The sequence below is a fragment of the Mastacembelus armatus genome, chromosome 14 (assembly GCF_900324485.2).
Source record: "Mastacembelus armatus chromosome 14, fMasArm1.2, whole genome shotgun sequence".
NCBI lineage: Eukaryota > Metazoa > Chordata > Actinopteri > Synbranchiformes > Mastacembelidae > Mastacembelus > Mastacembelus armatus.
Genome location: NC_046646.1, coordinates 9,623,905 through 9,642,326, shown reverse-complemented (window position 1 = coordinate 9,642,326; position 18,422 = coordinate 9,623,905). Strand labels below are relative to the sequence as shown.

Sequence of the window (18,422 nt, the reverse complement as noted above, 5' to 3'; positions counted from 1 at the left end):
TTTAATAAATACCTTTTTATTGGGGAGCAGCATAACAATAGGAAATAATAAAAAATAATAAATACCTAGAAATAAGTAAACTTCAAACAAAAGTGTAACAAACCAGGCATAACAAACCATGCCTGGCTTTAGACAATAGTTTGTTTGTTTTAATGACTACAGTTATACTTTTATTTTTCCACATTTGACCATTGTATTTAGAGAAATGCTCCTACAAGAAAATAATAAATTGATTGCAAAGATGCAAGTTAAATGTCAACAGCCAGAGACAGGCAGTAAAATTGATATTATACTGATAATACTTCAAAAAATGACCACAGTAAACTGCAGCGCTGCATTATTAAAGGGTCAGTTCACCCACATTGTGCAGACGTTTTTCCCACTTTTGCTTCTAGTAATAGTGATGCAGATAGTTTTGGTTTTATGCTCCAGGCTTTGTGATATCTGCTCTTATCCTGTACTTTTGTTTGTGTTGCTTACAGCTTTTGAATTTTACATTTACATAATTCTACAGCAGAGTATCTTATCAGAAACTATTGGTTAAAGGTGCTTACTTTCCTTATCAAAATTTTTAATCTGGAAAAATTAAACAAAGACTATCTGCAGATCTGTACACCACTGGGGGCAAATAGTAAAATGTGTGGTTTTTTTTTTTTTTTCATAAATTAGGTGTACTGATCCTTTATTTATTTTTTTTCATTTCATATTGAAACACTTGAAGCCCCACTTTAAGCCCGACATATGTGCAGGGCTGCTTTCACCCAAAATCATAATGCAAAATTAAAGTAAATAACTTAAGCTCATTAAGACATGTTAGTATGAATGCAGCTTCATCCACTAGAGAGCACCAATAATCTGAAATGCTAACAATAGCATGCTGGTGAAACAGCTGCACTGAAATAACTGCTTACAGTTTACTGGCTCAGGTTTGGCAGCTAAAACCACACAGCTGTACGAATAAAGGACAAGTGCACTCAAAGTTGAACATTTTGTTATTATGTATTCAACATCATCTCAGTTTCAGCACTGAGAGATTTTGAGTTGCAAGTGGTGAAAAATCTGTCCACACAACCAAAAGTAAATTACAGAAACAAGTGCAACTCTTTATGTCAGGTCACAACTGAGGCGTCCAGACCGATTAGTAGTGTTACAGTAAAAGGCAAAGGTCCAAGAGATACGTATAGGCCAATTAACTAATGAACATGTTCTCAGGTTGGTTGATTAGGAAGATGATGATGTGGATCAGTATTATTAAATAGTTATATATTTTTAACTGACAGAAATATTAAAAGTCAAGTTCATGGCTTTGCAAAATGAAAGCACATATGATTTTGGGTCTCCATTTTGTAATTTATGTAATTGGCTATTTGATGATGAGGATGAGCATTTTACAAATACTTTAAAATCTGTAGATGGTCTCTGAAGGCAGATTATTGTGCAACTCGCTCACACAATAGTCCAAAAGAGACAAGGTTGATGTGGTGTGTTGTTTTGAAGATGTTAGTTCATTATGTTGTTAGTTACGTTTAGATAGAAGACTCTAAAGTTACAACAAAACAAAGGCGAGAGCTCAGTAAAGCAAAGAAAACTAGATTTTTAGCAGCATGTTCTTCCTTGCAGCACAGAGAGAATAAAAGACAATAAACATTCTACCAAGTTCAGAGCTCTAATCAGTATTTTTCTATTAACAATGCAACAATGCAAGGCACGCATAGCTCTACAGAGCATTTTAGCATCATTCAGCCCTTTTTTTTTTTTTTTTTTTTTTTTTTTTTTTTCATGCTGCAGCTTTTTTGGTTTGGTTCACTCTTACCCTGTTTTCAACTGTGTCCAGCTAAAAAGTTGCACTGCACACTATCCGCTCCGACCAGCAGACTGCCAAAGTTAGCAGTGGTGCGATTAGTGAAGTAGTAGCACATTTAGCAGCTTCATAGCTAAGATGTTTCTCTGTTGCTTAAAAAAACAAAAAAAGAGCTAAAGAGGGTGAATAGTCATATAAATATGACTCCAAACAAATGCAAATGTTGCTGCTTAAGTCTACTGGATGTGTAAATAAGCAACTATTTGTTAATAAGTTCACCATATCAACATACAAGGTGATAAAACAATATGTAAATGTTTTCCTCAAATGTTGTTTACAGATTTTAACTAACAGTCAATATATAAGTGCAGAAATAAATCAAGTTGTTTCCTATCAGTAAAACGAAACAACATTTTGTGCCAGAAAAGCACTGTGCCATCAATCAATACCAATACAGCTGGTGTTTCTGCAGGTGTCTTGAGGCTGCTCTCGCTTTGTATCTTTAGACTCTTAAACTGCCCCGGGAGCAGCAAGAAGTCACTGTGCTTATCTCATTAAACAACGTTAGCAGACAAAGAGCAGACAGTGTTCTCATTATTTCTCTTATGGGTCTCATGAAAGCCGTAAGGAGTAGCTGCACAGAAAGTTTATGCTAATAATTCAGTACAGCAAGCACAACACCGTTAATGTTCATTAATCGCAGGTGATGTTAGTGTCAGCTTTATTCTATTCAACTAAAAATAAATGATGCTAAATAGTGGAAGCAGCAATAATGCTCCACCGCTTCATTATGAATAATTCTGCAGCTCAACAGGAACACAGTGTTCACTAGTTATGTAAAAATAGACCTGTTATCAAAGACAAATAAACAGTGACATTCTGTGCTGCGCCTGCTTGGAGTAGACGATTGTGTGAACTGGTTACATTTAACGCTGCCCACAGAAATCATCTCTGTAAATAAAATTCCTCTCTTCATACACTTCCCCTTCCTGTCCTTGAGTGAATGGCAGCTTTGTTTCAGCTGTCAGGATTGATTAAATCTTGCTCCCATAAACAAACATCACGGCGTGGAAATGGAAATGAGCCCCTCCACCGGCCCCACAGAGGATGTACCATTCCAACATTTTCCAAATCACAAATCCTGGCTGCTTTCAACACACAACCAGAAAGTTACTTTGACTTGGCTTTCTGTTTGGAGGCAGGCGCGGCTAGAGGTGCAGTTTTTGGGGCGGGTGCAGGGGCAGGAGAGGGTCTCACTGAATCATACAGACTCTGGCATCTGCAACAAAACAGGGGCATTACAACACATCTACATATATTTGTTAGCATGATATAAAGAGCATATTTCAAAATGTATTACACAATGTAAAGACAGGTTACTTACAGGTTTTTGATTCTCTTTACAAAAGCTCTGACTGCTCTAACCATCCTCCTTATCCGCACCTGTCAGCACAGTGACAGATGGGCCAGTGAGTTCATAGCGTCTCTGTGAGACAGTTTGACTGAAATAACACTGTCATTATTCTCTCAAAGAAAACAATGCTGTGTTTCGTGTGCTGTGGCTTTTATACATGCAACCACTTTGAGAGTTTTTTTTTTAATCCTATATGCTGCTGTGTTTCTGCTTGAGTAGGTTTGTGATGTTCTCAAAAAGTGGCTTAATGTTAATTGTTAAAAAGTGGGATTTGGCCAGGTACGGTCTCACCTGCTGCTTTTTGTACAACAGAGGAAGAGAGAAAACAGCAATCACAGCTGTAAAACAAGGACAGCAGAGAAAACGTGATTCACCACCATGAAAATAATCGGTTAATACAATAGGATGTGTTGTAACTCATACTGACACTATTACAGTACTAGGAGGTTTTGCATGTACAATGAATAGCACAGTACATTTGGATGTTCTTCAGGATGAGGTAGGAGTGGACAGATGGGAGCACAAAGCATGTGACTTTGGCACCACAGACCACACAAGGGTGCCAGGAGGGAGCCCTGTTAGAGTAAATGTGAGAAGTAAGAATGGAACCAGTTCAACTCACCAGTTATCACCAGAGTCAGCCCGTTGGTCAGGACGCCCACGTAGCTCAACAGGTACAGCAGCACAACAAACTGAGACAAGGAGAAGAGAAGGTATGTGACTTGTTGATTACTACCTGTATTGTGAAAAGGTTGACAATACTAACAGATAATTGTCCACTGGCTTTTACATGTATTCAGGGATTGTTTTGGTTTGCCGGTGCTCTAAACCCATTGTGATAGTAGCATGCAGTCCTGTCTGCCAGAGTGTCTCTTCTGCTACTCAGAGAAAGGTCAAAGCTCGTCAAATCCTCCACATAGGGGAATATTGCATTAAAAAAAAACAGAAAAACATCAGTACTGTCTTGTTTTTCTACCATTTTCTACAGCTCTGCTTTTAGGTTTCAGCTTTGAGTGTTTATGAATCAGTTGGTGTGCATGCATTAATTTGGCTCACATGGTATCAGTGATTATTTTATCATCATGCTCAGACCTTAATGGAGTCAAATATGCTGTCGATGAAAATGAGGCGTTTGAACTCTGTGATGGCAAAAGCGATCAGTAGCACCACTTCCTCTACCAGCATCACCGTTTCCTTATCTGTCAGTGAGCCGTCATAGTTCAAGTATGACCTCACAACAGGCACAAAAAGACACAATTAGAAAAACCAGGTTATATACAGTTACCACAGACTCCACATTTGGCTGAAGGTCTAACAGAATTGAAAGTTTTAACCCAGAGAGAGCAATGCCACAGTGTATGTGGGATAGAAAACCTAACTTATGTCAATCAACAGACTCACTGGAAGGGGTGCACCCCAGGGTTCCAACGCAGCACCTCCAGCAGTTTATAGTAGAGACGGAGGGGGAAGGTGACACACATGACACCCAGACAGATGTGGGAGAGCACGGTAATGGCACTGAGCTGGAACAGGCTAGCCAGACCGATCACCAAGCCTGTGAACACCACACCGGTCTTCCTCATGTTCCGCCAATACAACAGATCCACAACTGCAAAACAAAGTGATCATTTCAAGGCTTTGCAGTGCATCATCTGCTTAGCAAGCAGCTGTTTTATACTGTAACCACCTGGAAAGGTGACACACACCATCCCGTCTGTGCCAGAGAAGCTTTAGTTATATGAGATCAAATGTTATCTATTTAAAAACATATATTTTTACTTTTAGAGCTGGAATCCGATGTTTGAACTATATATGAGGAGGTAAATAGCTAAATATGGCAGGTACCTGCAGTACTTGATTTGGATTAAACATGTTGCATATTTGAAAAAAAAAACAGTGTATTCTAAATAATAATATCTGGAATCAGAAGAATTAAACAAATGCCAAAGAAAAATAACAGAAACAATGCAGAGTACATCCTGGAGAGGAACAATCAGATTCAGTCATCAATAACTGTCATATAGTACAAAGTCAATATACAGTTAATGGGACTAACCTATAAAAAAATACCTTATAAAAGTCATGGAAATTCTATTTTTTTCTCCTTCTTGCCAAACAGGAAGTTATTTTAGGTGAAAATATTTCTCAAAATGAAAATGCTATTTTTCATAATGGCCGCTGCAAATTTCTGAATGAATAATAAATCAATAATTAATTATACTGAGTTATATTATGACATTAGATCTTCAAACACCAAAACATCAGACGCGCCCCCCAACTGCAGTGTTAATGTCAAGATAATTATCTTATTAAAACAAATCCTCAGGAATCTTACACATAAAGGTTCACACACAGAGACACACATAACAGCAACTTGTCTTTCAAAAGTCAATTTACAAGCAACAGTGTCATGTTTTCACACTCACACACACACACACACACACAATGAAACTAACAGCCCTGCTCTTATAATCATGTTTCCAGAGAAATAGATAGGTGAACACTTATTTAATGGCAAAGTCTGAAAAATCGCCCTGTCAAGACGAGACATATCAATCTTTTTTTTCTTATGGGACAACTTGGACCATCTAGAATGAAATAAACAACATTCAATCAGCAATAGGGTCTCATTTAGCTGAGTCCCATTTGTCCATCTGTCCACCAAATGAAAGACGTGCTAGACCTAGTGTTTGACTTGCCATCCTGTCTGTATTCACACCTTCCCAGCATACAGGAAAAAATAAATTGTCTCCTCCACCTGACAGCTGGACTCTGACCAGTTCTCTGTCTGCACTGATTCTCTTTACTTAAAGCTGTCACCATTTATTTCCTTACGTTTGGTGGCCATTTCAGCTGTGATCCTGCTTGCTCTCTTCTCTTCCTTGTGCTTCCACTGCTGGATTGCACCCCAGGCTTTTTTTGGCCACTCCGGCTCCGTCAGCAATATAAGGCCTGCCTGGCCTAATTTTATCCTGTATTGGATACCCCCTGTTTGGATTCACACACACACACACTCAAATTGGGAACCTGAGACATCAGCATGTACATGTCCCTTAGCTTTCAGGGACTCTCATGGATCCAGTTGGTGGCTGACCTGCACCCAGAGACCTTCACATTCAGCCAGGAACAACCTTTAATGCAAAATGTATCAACAAACAGGAGCAATGAAAACAATGAAAACACAACCGATGAGAGCAGGCTGCTGTCTCCACCAGTCATTCATTGCACTGTTCACAACAAACTAACAAATTTATAATAAATCACGAATCATAATGAGAAACACAGTATGCTCTAATGGGAAAAAGGTTGAGATGCTTCACTTATCACATTTTACATCCACGCAGGAATGACAGGTAGGTATTTTCTGTGCAGTGTCAATGATCCAAGAATTATGTAACCTTTCATTTCATTTTCTTACCAGTGTCTCAGACAACTACTTTATCGTCATTGTTTCTCTTGTGTGATCAGGGACCATCCTTTCCTGGCTGGTCACAGCAGCACGCCTGGCAGAGTCTCCACCCCAAAAGTAGGATGAGAATCACAGAAAGAGGCAATGTCATCCTGGCTGACTCCACAGGTTTGAGCAGTTGTTCAGGGAATTGTGCCAAATAAATCCTCTATAAGCCGTGTTGTGAGTACATGCATAACCACGCAAAACCAAAATGACTTTTTTTTTTTTCAGAACAAAATGTAAAAATGAAAACATGCTGGGATTTTTGTCCTTTTATCTCAATTGTATTTTTAAATATTGTCTCTGAAAATATAAACCATACAAAATTTCAGATTAAGTCTCATATGATATTGTTTCCTTTGCTGTTGCCTTGAAAATAATAAAACACTGACCATTTTACTACAGTGATTAATAGGCACATCCAGTCTGCAACAAATTCTTCTTTATTGCCATATTAAGAACCAGAAAAAAAATTATTTGTTAAAAAATTATCAAAGACCCAAGAGACACGTGCAGATAAATTTAGAAAGATTTTTTTTTTTTTTTTGCAATATTGCCAAAGCATTTCAAAATTAAAGGAAGAATGCAGCTCTTATTTCTGATTTCTGGTTTAAAACTGTCTGTGCAACAGGATGAAACCCTGTGGATGTGATCATCATGTGAAAGTGATATATTTGTTTAGGTGGATCTGTGTGCATGATGAAAATAAGCCCTCTTTTTCCTGTGTCTCTTCTTCCCACCATAAGTCATTCACTTTGTGCTAAATGTCCTGATAGTCCTGTAATCCACAGAAGCCCATAATCCCAACCGATCAAAGGTTAAGATTACCAAACATGTGGGAGTGGCTGAGCTGCAGTTAGGAGGACGCTGACAGAGAATGGGCTCAGTCATGACAGTGGGGATGCAAGCCGTGCAGGGATTGGTGCACACAAATAACCAGCCAATCACAGTTGAGGCAGGGAAAATAACAAGGCAAGGGGAGAGCTGGTGAAAGATGGAAGAGCTATGAAAAAGCCAGGGAGAAGGTGAAATCACAGCAGCACAGAGGAGCGACCAAACCAGAAGGAGAGGTAGGATGAGTGGAGCAGAAAACACTGATCAGTGAGGTCTCCGGAGAGAGAGAAAGGAGAGAGGAGAGAAAGGAGATGAGCCGGGAGAAGAGGGTGAGCAGCCAGCACAGAGAACATCCATCAGCTCAGGCAGCCATGCTCTGAGCCCTGGAGCAGCAGTGTTACACAGACACCACATAGGCCCATCATCAGGCCGGGCTCAGCCCTCCATCCCAGCAACAAACACCGGGGCAGGGACTCAAGCAAATTACCCAAAAATCAGCTGTGTATCTGAACTATGAGGACAGCCAGGAAGGGAAGTGTGGAGATGCCTGCGTTTGTGCGGCAGCTGGTAAAAGAGACAGAGAAGAGGGTCAGCTCTTTCTTCAAGGGGGGTCGAGGAGGAGCAGCAGAAGGAAAGCAGCCTGGGGAGAAGGAGGAGGCCATCCCTAGCCCCTACCTTGACCGTCCGGTCCTGGACAAGCTGACAGAGGAGGGCTGTGCCCGCTGGGGAATCACTTATGCCCTGGGAAGCATGCAGGGCTGGAGGGCCAACATGGAGGACTTCCACAACTGTGCGCCACAGTTGGGTGGACAGCTGGCTGACTGGAGCTTCTTTGCTGTGTTCGATGGTCACGCGGGCAGTACGGTGGCACAGTACTGCTCCCAGCACCTTCTGGGTCACATCTTAGGTGAGAGATATGGATTAAAAACACATCACTGAACTCAGTATAGCAAAATCACGGTGTCTTAATACAAATTGCTGATTTATTGCAATGATGCTCAGTTGTTGAGGAGAAAAGTTCCGTACATAAAACATCTAAATTGTGACTGATCACTTCTCGTTGTATTTTGCAAATATCTCTTTTATTCGATGTTATGATTTTATACTGTCTCATGTGATGCTTGTGTCACAAACTGTATTTCTGTGAACACACAGGTGGAATAGAACCAGAGGACAATCCTGAAAAGGTGAAAGAAGCCATCATAGAGGGCTTCCTGCAAACAGACAAGCACTTGCACTCTGTGGCACGTCGAGAAGGCTGGGAGAGGGGCGGCACCACTGTGGTGGCCACTCTCATCTCACCATATTATATCTACTTTGCTAACTGTGGTGATTCAAGGGCCATACTGTGCCGGTCTGGCCAGGTTTGCTACTCCACCGAGGACCACAAACCTTACAGTCCTTTGGAGAAAGAGCGTATTGAGAGTGCAGGTGGCGCTGTAACCCTCCAACGGATCAATGGTTCCTTGGCTGTGTCCCGTGCTCTCGGGGACTTCAGCTACAAGGGGGCAGAGAACCGGACACCCAGCCAGCAGATGGTGTCACCAGAGCCAGAGGTGTGCGTGTTAGAGCGCTCTCTAGCAGACGAGTTCCTGGTGCTTGCCTGTGATGGGGTGTGGGACATCATCAGCAATGAGGACCTGTGCGCCTTCATCCACAACCGACTGCGTGTCTGCACTGACCTGAGGGATGTCTGCACTCAGGTCATTGACCTCTGTCTCTATAAGGTCAGAGTCACAGGTTCTTATCTATTGCAAAGTGATCTGCATTTCTGTATGTTCATCAGTTTGAATGGGAAATCCTTATTACTGATTTTAAACACCATTTCAACTTCAAACTGAGTTACATAATATTTAATGGGCTGTGGATTTTAGTTAATCCCTTCAACTGTGACTGCGTTGGTTTGGCTTGATATGCTGCATGAATCATCCCATTTTTTCAGAAAGGAGCTCAGTGTTTTTAAGGTTACTCAGGGACAGATAATAGTGCACACAGCTGATATGACTATGTATGACTGTGACTATAACTCACCGACCTTTCTCATGTTTAACTTTTCTGTCCAACAGATTTGATTATACTTATATATTTGAAAACCATCCATCCATCATCTATACCCACTTATTCCTTAACCAGGGTCACAGGGACCTGCTGGAGCCTATCCCAGCTCTCTTTGGGTGAAAGGCAGGGGTCCACCCTGGACAGGTCACCAGTCCATCTCAGGGCCACATAGAGACACACAACCTCACACACTCACACTCACTCCTATGGGCAATTTAGAGTCACCAATCAACCTGACATACATGTTTTTGGACTGTGGGAGGAAACCAGAGTACCTGGAGAAAACCCACACAAGCACGGGGAGAACATGCAAACTCCACATAGAAAGACCCCTGCTGGGTTTTGATGCAGGAAACTTCTTGCTGTGAGGCAACGGTGCTAACCACTCAGCCACCGTACTGCCCTTAATGAAAACCATTATATACAATGATGATTGCAGCTTTCTGCTTTAATCTATACCAGATGGTTTAACATTGTTGTAATTTGTTGTGGGACCCTGTTGTTTGAACGGACGGTGCTCCACGGGGGTTCAAAACTTCCTTAGTGGGCATCTGTGTAATAAAAATAAAAATGAGTTGTTGATAAAATAATCCCCCATTTAAAAGTTTAAGTTATTAAAATCTGTACAGAGGTGTGAATCTTGGCCTTTGAATGCATTATAGCTATTAGCAATGATATAATAAGGCTATAAGGAATTAAGAAGCATAGACGACCTATAGATTCAAGCCAAACTGGCACTGAACATGACATGCACTATTCTAGCCTGCCCCCCCCCCCTCCATCCCCCTTAAAGCTGTAACAATTTATTTTGTGACTTATTAGGGGGCAGCAGAAACACGCTGCAAACACAACATAGAACATTATCACCTTTGAGTTTATACTGTGAACTGTTACGTTTCTGTTTACTAGCATACAAGCAGCTCTTTTCACATACAAGGTATAATTGTTATTGTGATTCATTGTGATTATAGGCACACATACACCATACAGAGGCAAAGATCTAAAAGTGAGCCAGACAGTAGTGTCTTTGTCTCCAGTAGCGAACATTCAGAATGAAAAGGCAGCACTGGCTCCTGCTAAAGATCTGCTTCTGTCTCATATACACAATGGCTGCACACTGTAAATGTGCAATAGACTGGTACAATAGTCTGACAGATCACCTTAAAATAGACTGCAGAGGTGTCAGTACAGGTTACATGAGATTATTGTAGGTTCCTGTGAGGACTCATTTCAGCCACTCTCGTTCGGAGTGTGTAGACGGTTGAAGGTTGATTTTCAAGAGCACAGAATTGTTCATTGTTCTGTCCTTGTGCATTAGGAATAATTTCATACCAGTGAGGGAGAATAATTACTCCACTCCACCCAGCTCATATTATAGAGTCGCTGCTAAATTTAAGGGTATTTAGGGAATGATATTTTCACTATGTAAATAATCTGTAGAATTAATTCTTAAAGAAAATGTAAGAGTTTAACCTTAAAGCTGCATCGTGTTATGTTGTTACCTGTAGTTGAATCAGTGCATTATTTTCTACCTTTGTAAGTGAAACAAATTCCTTCATTAAAGTCATTCTCTATTTAAAACCAGGGAACCACAGAACCCCAAGGCCAATAGTAAAAGAAACTGGGTTTATTTTGTATTCCACAGAAACACATCAGGACCACGAGTGCACATGCTAACAACAGAGCTGCACTGTGGCCATTGTGTCCGTCACTCTCTTATGTAACAGGATTTCAGCTTGCATAGGCACAATGGCCTCAAATGTCACAGCTTCTTCCTTTCCAGTTTCCTGCTCCACTGCATCTCTGTGACCTTGAGGTGAAAATGAACTGTTTCTAAAAGTGTTGACCCAGGATTAAATCATGTTGAACATGTTGACAGTTGTGAGGTCAGCCATCATTACTCACCTCTGCTGATGTTGTTTCGTTGCACAGGGCAGCTTGGACAACATCAGCATCATCCTGCTGTGCTTCCCTGGAGCCCCCCAGTTCTCAGCAGAGGCATTACACCAGGAGGCCGAGCTGGATGACATGCTGGAGTCCAGAGTAGCAGGTATGTGGGTATCACCAGTACGTATATGGGATACTGTGACTGATAGACTGTCAAAACAGGCATTTAAAGATTATGTTTGTGTCATGGTTAAATGTTTAAACTGTCTTTTTTTTCAGTTTTCTTGAGTTTTATGGTTTGTGATTATAGCCAACAAGATTAAACCCTTCAATGCCGCTCTTTTGCATATCTGCATTATTCCACAGTGTACGATATTTCCCAACTAATGTAAGATTTACTCCTGTTAGTGTAATGTTTGCTAAAATGCCTGGGAAACTATGTGACAGTTTTTAAAAGTGAAAAAGATGTTTAACCATTTTTAAGAAATGTGGTTGAGGCAGAGGGCCATAGAGAAAGTCAAAAATGATCTGAGGTGTTGGTTTTGGTCTTACCACAGCTGAACATTTGTTTACAATTGAAAAATAAAATAATGTCGGTCTTATGTAAGCTGCATGTAAACCTAAGAAAAATGCTTTTTGTTTTGATATCTGACAGAGATTTATGATGAGCTATCTGCAGGAGGGGATGAACCCGACCTGCTGTCTGTCCTCACGGTCCTTGCATCAAATGTCATCCCTGGATTACCCCCAGGTGGAGGCATACAAAGCAAGTAAGAGACACAAAACATGTGTTCAGATATACACATGTGCACACGCTGTATTGGGAAATTATACCATGTTACTTCTGTGTGTTTCAGAAGGAACTGCATTTTTTCTGCCTACTACCAACAGAGAGAAACGCACAAGCCCACGGTACCAAATGTGAGTAGCAGCTAAGAGGATGTGTTATCTCATTTACTGTGTACAGTAAATTCACCAATTTCCTGCATTTTATGTCTGTCCAGGACCCAGGAGGCTCCTAATATGTCAGCCGGATAATGTGTCCAAGAACCCGGGCAGTGGCTGTAACTAATGTCATATTATTAAAAGTGTTCTCTTTCTATGTGTAATTTGACAAAAAGGGAGATGATGAACAGACATGGACGTTTGTTTACATCATGCTAACAAGCAGCATCTTACAATAACAAATACAATGCAAAAAGAGATCTATTAAAGCTTAAATACATTTTATATTTATACAAGAGAGACATTTTATAAAAACTTACTCAGAGACACTGACCCTGCAACAAACCTCAGCCTCATGTTCAGTGAACAAAAAGTACAGATGACCATTTCGACTGAGAGCCTGTAAAACTGAATAACAACCAACTGTGAAATTGTACATTTTCACTGGCTAAAATACGTGTTAGTACATGTAGGGCCGTGTTCAAGAATAGACACTTTAGGAATAGATATAATAAAAGAATAAGCTGAAGGATTTCAGTTTGAAATGAGAAATTGAGGAATGTGCAGCTGGCATGCTCTGTTATATAGTTTTGTTTCAATAGGAAACGTGCTAACATTTGGACCACTGGTGGGAATGTACAAACATACCTGATTAAACATTTAATTATACTGATTAAGACATCCACTGATTAAGAAAAAATACACTTCACAGATAGTGTGAAATCTTTTTGAAGAGGTGTTTTTTAACATGTAAAATAGATTCACTTGGATTTGAACTGCTTATTTGTTAAAATCCTCTGCTAGATAATTATCATAAGAGTTATACAGTGTTTAGTTTGTGACCTCATCCAACAATTGGACAGCTAACCTAAAATCTATATTTACATACCAATCAAAATATATTTGACATCTATATATATTTTGCATTTCTTTGTATGTATTAGTCCCATTTGTCTGTACATTCATCACTACAGTGTATGTGAAATGTATTTTTTTTCCATAAGTTTGATGACGTGTACTGTGCTGCCTTATTCATCTTTTCCATAGTGAATAAAACAAACAGCACCGGATTTGATGTTTGTTTAAAGGATGGGTCAGTTTATCTTCATCAGCTCTGTTTTATTTCAGTGAGTCATTTTCTGTGTATAGACATCGTTTATTGACTGTTTTGACCCTAAATAAGAACATTTGACTGGCGACTTGTAGTATTTTTACCCACAATTACCCACAAAAACTACTTTGCTTATCATTTGGAAATTAGTAACAGTGAAGACAATTCATCAAACGGGACACTAAAGGAAAATGGGGGATTTTGTCTTATACGGTATCTAAGAAAAGCTATTCTCCTTATTCTTATTATCCAAATGAGCATCTGTTGCACAGATGATGCAGAATGACAGGAATGGATTAAAATGGGTTTTCTTGCATAGTAAAAGACCTCAAATCCTACCCGTGTTTAATGTTAATCGCTCTGTTAATGTGATCCTGCGATTATCTGTGCAGCCACTTAGTGACATAAGGATGTCCTCCACATCCATGTTTGATTAGACGTGCTCTATTGAAAAACCCTGGATCTCAGCAATGTTTCATGAATACTATGAATTTCAATGACATGCACTGATGAAATAGGATGGGCAACTTGTGAATAATCAAATAAATGAAAATGACTCTTTCTAAGTAATACTGTAGCGTGTTTGGGAGGCTCTGTATAAACACAAATCACGCTTTAATTGTTTATATATATATATAGCTAGTTTTCATGGTAGATCCTGCAATTGGTCCTGGTTGTTCACTAATACTGACCTCACCTCACACAGAGCCATATTTGTAGTGCAGGGAAACATGTGCAGCTCTCTTAAATCAGCAGTCCCTGTTTAAGTGGTCCTTCAGGGCTTCTTTCATCTGATTGCTTGTGTATGAGCCAATCACTTCAGGACATCAGACCCCACTTCACAGTGATGTTGAATTCTTTAAATTGGATTTGTCGGTTTGTCATCTTTTCTAGTGAGGGAAGAAAATGAATAATTATTTGTTGTCCAGAATCCGTGCTGCAGGTCTGCCATTATCTGCATAGACTATCACTGAAATTGTTGAGAGAGATACTGAACAGATGTTTAGAGGGAAATTATTCTGGCTGTGTTTGCTTTTGTCATCCCGAAAAGAACCAATTACTGACTGTCTTAAAATCACTTGTTAGCAAATACATTGGGTTTGGGCTTTAAAAAAATCTAAAGCAATATATATATATATATATATGTACAAGAATAACATGTTAGCTTGTTTTATAATGAGGTGCTACCTATCCACGCTGGTTTCTTGTAGGCGGTTATTCATAATTGCCAGAGCTCCCACACCACCCGAGAATCCATTTTGATGACCGTAGCTCTGCCGTGGGCCCTGATGGGCTGTTTCGCTCAATTGTTTTCTGCAGCAGTGCAAGTGAACTTTATTGGACACCATGAACTCATTGACAGAGATCATCTCTCCTGACAAACGACGGCCCACGTATACCCCATCAGCCACAACGCCTCCATCCGTCTCACTGTCACACACTGTTTCCCACCGAGCCGTCCGTGTAACGGTGTCTTCCCGTGGTCGAGATGGGCTTGTACGGTGTTGCGTTTTATACGCTTATGCCTGAGGGCGTGCAGGCAGGCGCCTCTGTTTCTGACTTTTGTTTTGGAGGCAGGGGCAACACAGTCCCCAGCAGCCAGGTGTAGAGCAAGAACAGAGCCGATGCTGCCCTGAGCAGACCAGCTTACCCAGAATCCAGTTGAAGAGTTTGCTTGATGACAATAGAAATAACATTGAAAAGTGAATAGATACAACATACTCCCATTAGGATGAAAAGGCAGTTTCCAAGCCGGTAGGCCTCTTGAGACTCATAATGCTGTCTTTGACTGCTCACCAGGTCCCCGAAGCCGATGGTGCTAAAGGCCACGAAGCAGAAGTAAGGGAGTCCACAATAGCTCCAGTTCTCCATGGAGCTGTACAGAGTGGAGGCACTGCATGCGATCACAATCGATGCCGCTCCTAGGATCAGCATGACATAATAGACCGATGGTTTCCACCCTTCCAGGCTGTCCTCTTCATCTGATCTCTCCTCCCTGCTCGACATCACCCCGACCCCTGCACACCTCAAGCGACGCTCATGACACCAGCGCATGATGTAAGCTAACATTGTGATAATCCTCTCCAGGAAGAGGTTGAAGAAGAGGATGGTGGCAGCACAACCAATGAGACCATAGAAGATTAAGAAATTTTTCCAGCTATAGTCGCTGGTGTGGTCATACCAAAGCCTGAGAGAGAAAGTAAACCAAAGTAAACACAATGGGCCAAAGGTTACAGACAGTGGAGTAGGTAATAACTCCTGAAAAAACATCTGAGAAACTTTAAAATGAAAACTTACCAATTGTGGAGACCACTGTGCCCACAAAGTAGAAAGCTCCAGAAAAGTCCCAGCGGGGCCTCAACGCGTCCACTCTGATCCCAGCTCCGTTCGCCTCCTCGTACTGCCTCAACAGAGTGTGCAGGGCACCCAGGTTGACCCTGTATCTCTGGGTGAAGTTTTCCAGCTGCTGTTTCCAGACATGACGTGCACGCAGCTCAAAAGGATGTTCCAGGGCTGAGAAGATGGCCGCCCCACATAATAAGTAGAGCAGGATGAGCCCAGCCAGCAGGCAGAAACGAGCATTGTCTTCATTCATGGGTGCCCTGGGACAGCAGCAGCCACCAGCAGCCCTCCTCTGAGCCATGAGCACAGCGGCAATGCGGATACACTACTGCAACAACATGCACAGACTGTGCACGTATTAACACAACAGAGGATTGAAAAACATCTCCTGGGGGAAATTAGTAAGCACTGCTTTGATCATATGGGAGAAAAATGATGCATCTGAGGAACAAACAAGACATTAATTACAATCTGTTTTACAACTAAAATTTTTTAACTTTACATGCTTTATGTTCACCTTTAATTAAAATGATTTCATTCACAAATGATAAGACATGCAACATGGAAAGTTTTGGTTAAGAAAATGCAACATGTTCTATATAACAAAACTAATTTTATTTTTAAAAAAGCAGTTTATGATGTGTAATCCACACCTGGTACCTGGGCTCACTGGCAGCAGCGTGTGGTCCCTGAGCGCCGTTGGTCTGCTGTGCTTCTTCCATGGATCTGATGAACAATGACCAGTGAGATAGATCCTCTTGAGTTTTCTCTTTTTTTTTTTGTGCAAACTGAGAGGCTGCCTGATGTTTCATCTGTCAAACACTGACATCATCATTCCCTTTCCCACCCCCTCTGTCTTCGAGCACAGCCTGATTGGTGCAATCACTTCTTTCCTTTAAAAGCACTATCCTTTTCTTCAAGACGTCTTCGAACTTCTGAGGAAAGAGGTTCAAGTAACACAAGGTTTGCTTAAAATAATCGGTCCTGTAATCACTCAGTCACATCAAACAAGGAATTTCAAGTCATCACTGAAATATACAACTAATTGTAACTTGGAAAAACCAGGATGCCAATGATCAAGGCGCTGAACTGAAAACTGCCCCAGTGGATTTTGATCCGTAGCCAGATTATAAGACTGTGGCTATACTGTTCAGCTCCCAGCCCCTCTGTCAGGCCCTTTTCTTGTTGTTGTAGACTGTGTGGGAGGATTTGTTGAGCATGACTTTTCATTTCTGTCTGTTCATTCCTTTAATCTTGTCTGGTGCTGCAGGTAAGGGCATGGGTTCCCTCTGCCTGCTGTCTGATGCCTGAATGATTGGAGCAGGCAGGTGTGGAAGACAGAGGGCACATCTGCCTTCATCTCGCGTGTCAGCCCTGCATCAGGTGTTGAACTTTAGTTTGATTCATATTGTGATCTGTTCAGGTTTGAAGTACTGCTTACCAATCACTTTTACATCATCTCTGAATGGCTGTAAAAGTCTGTGAGTAAGGTGGGTACGGAAAGTATTCAGACCCCTTTAAATGTTTCACTCTTTGTGTCATTGCAGCCATTTGCCAAAATCAAAAAAGTTCATGTTATTTCTCATTAATGTACACTCAGCACCCCATCTTGACAGAAAAAACATAAATGTAGAAATTTTGCAAATTTATTAAAAAAGAAAAACTGAAATATCACATGGTCATAAGTATTCAGACCCTTTGCAGTGACACTCATATTTAACTCACATGCTGTCCATTTCTTCTGATCCTCCTTGAGATGGTTCTGCTCCTTCATTGGAGTCCAGCTGTGTTTAATTAAACTGATTGGACTTGATTAGGAAAGGCACACACCTGTCTATATAAGACCTTACAGCTCACAGTGCATGTCAGAGCAAATGAGAATCATGAGGTCGAAGGAACCGCCCAAGGAGCTCAGAGACAGAATTGTGGCAAGGCACAGATCTGGCCAAGGTTACAAAAGAATTTCTGCAGCACTCAAGGTTCCTAAGAGCACAGTGGCCTCCATAATCCTCAAATGGAAAAAGTTTGGGACGACCAGAACTCTTCCTAGACCTGGCCGTCCAGCCAAACTGAGCAATCGTGGGAGAAGAGCCTTGGTGAGAGAGGTAAAGAAGAACCCAAAGATCACTGTGGCTGAGCTCCAGAGATGCAGTAGGGAGATGGGAGAAAGTTCCACAAAGTCAACTATCACTGCAGCCCTCCACCAGTCGGGGCTTTATGGCAGAGTGGCCCGACGGAAGCCTCTCCTCAGTGCAAGACACATGAAAGCCTGCATAGAGTTTGCCAAAAAACACATGAAGGACTCCCAGACCATGAGAAATAAGATTCTCTGGTCTGATGAGACCAAGATTGAACTTTTTGGCGTTAATTCTAAGCGGTATGTGTGGAGAAAACCAGGCACTGCTCATCACCTGCCCAATACAATCCCTACAGTGAAACATGGTGGTGGGAGCATCATGTTGTGGGGGTGTTTTTCAGCTGCAGGGACAGGACGACTGGTTGCAATTGAAGGAAAGATGAATGCGACCAAGTACAGAGATATCCTGGAAGAAAACCTCTTCCAGAGTGCTCAGGACCT

General features: G+C 41.2%; 2 protein-coding genes and 1 pseudogene across 2 annotated transcripts; 1 reads left to right on the top strand and 2 right to left on the bottom strand.

Annotated features, from left to right (window-relative positions):
• LOC113142494 (reticulon-2-like) lies at positions 1-6,120 on the bottom strand. Its single transcript, XM_026327493.1, has 7 exons — positions 6,051-6,120; positions 4,617-4,824; positions 4,308-4,446; positions 3,838-3,907; positions 3,507-3,553; positions 3,186-3,244; positions 1-3,080 (listed from the first exon to the last, which is right to left on the bottom strand). The coding sequence occupies exons 1-7, from the start codon at positions 6,061-6,063 to the stop codon at positions 2,972-2,974; spliced, it is 645 nt and encodes a 214-aa protein (XP_026183278.1). The 5' UTR covers positions 6,064-6,120; the 3' UTR covers positions 1-2,971.
• Positions 6,121-7,410: 1,290 nt separating this feature from the next.
• Positions 7,411-12,604, top strand: ppm1nb (protein phosphatase, Mg2+/Mn2+ dependent, 1Nb (putative)). The gene is made up of 6 exons (XM_026328381.1): positions 7,411-8,407; positions 8,656-9,227; positions 11,491-11,608; positions 12,101-12,215; positions 12,303-12,366; positions 12,450-12,604. Exons 1-6 carry the CDS (start codon positions 8,014-8,016, stop codon positions 12,465-12,467), a joined length of 1,281 nt encoding a protein of 426 aa, XP_026184166.1. The 5' UTR covers positions 7,411-8,013; the 3' UTR covers positions 12,468-12,604.
• A 2,081-nt stretch (positions 12,605-14,685) lies between these two features.
• Positions 14,686-16,623, bottom strand: LOC113143297 (potassium channel subfamily K member 13-like; annotated as a pseudogene).
• Positions 16,624-18,422: the final 1,799 nt, after the last annotated feature.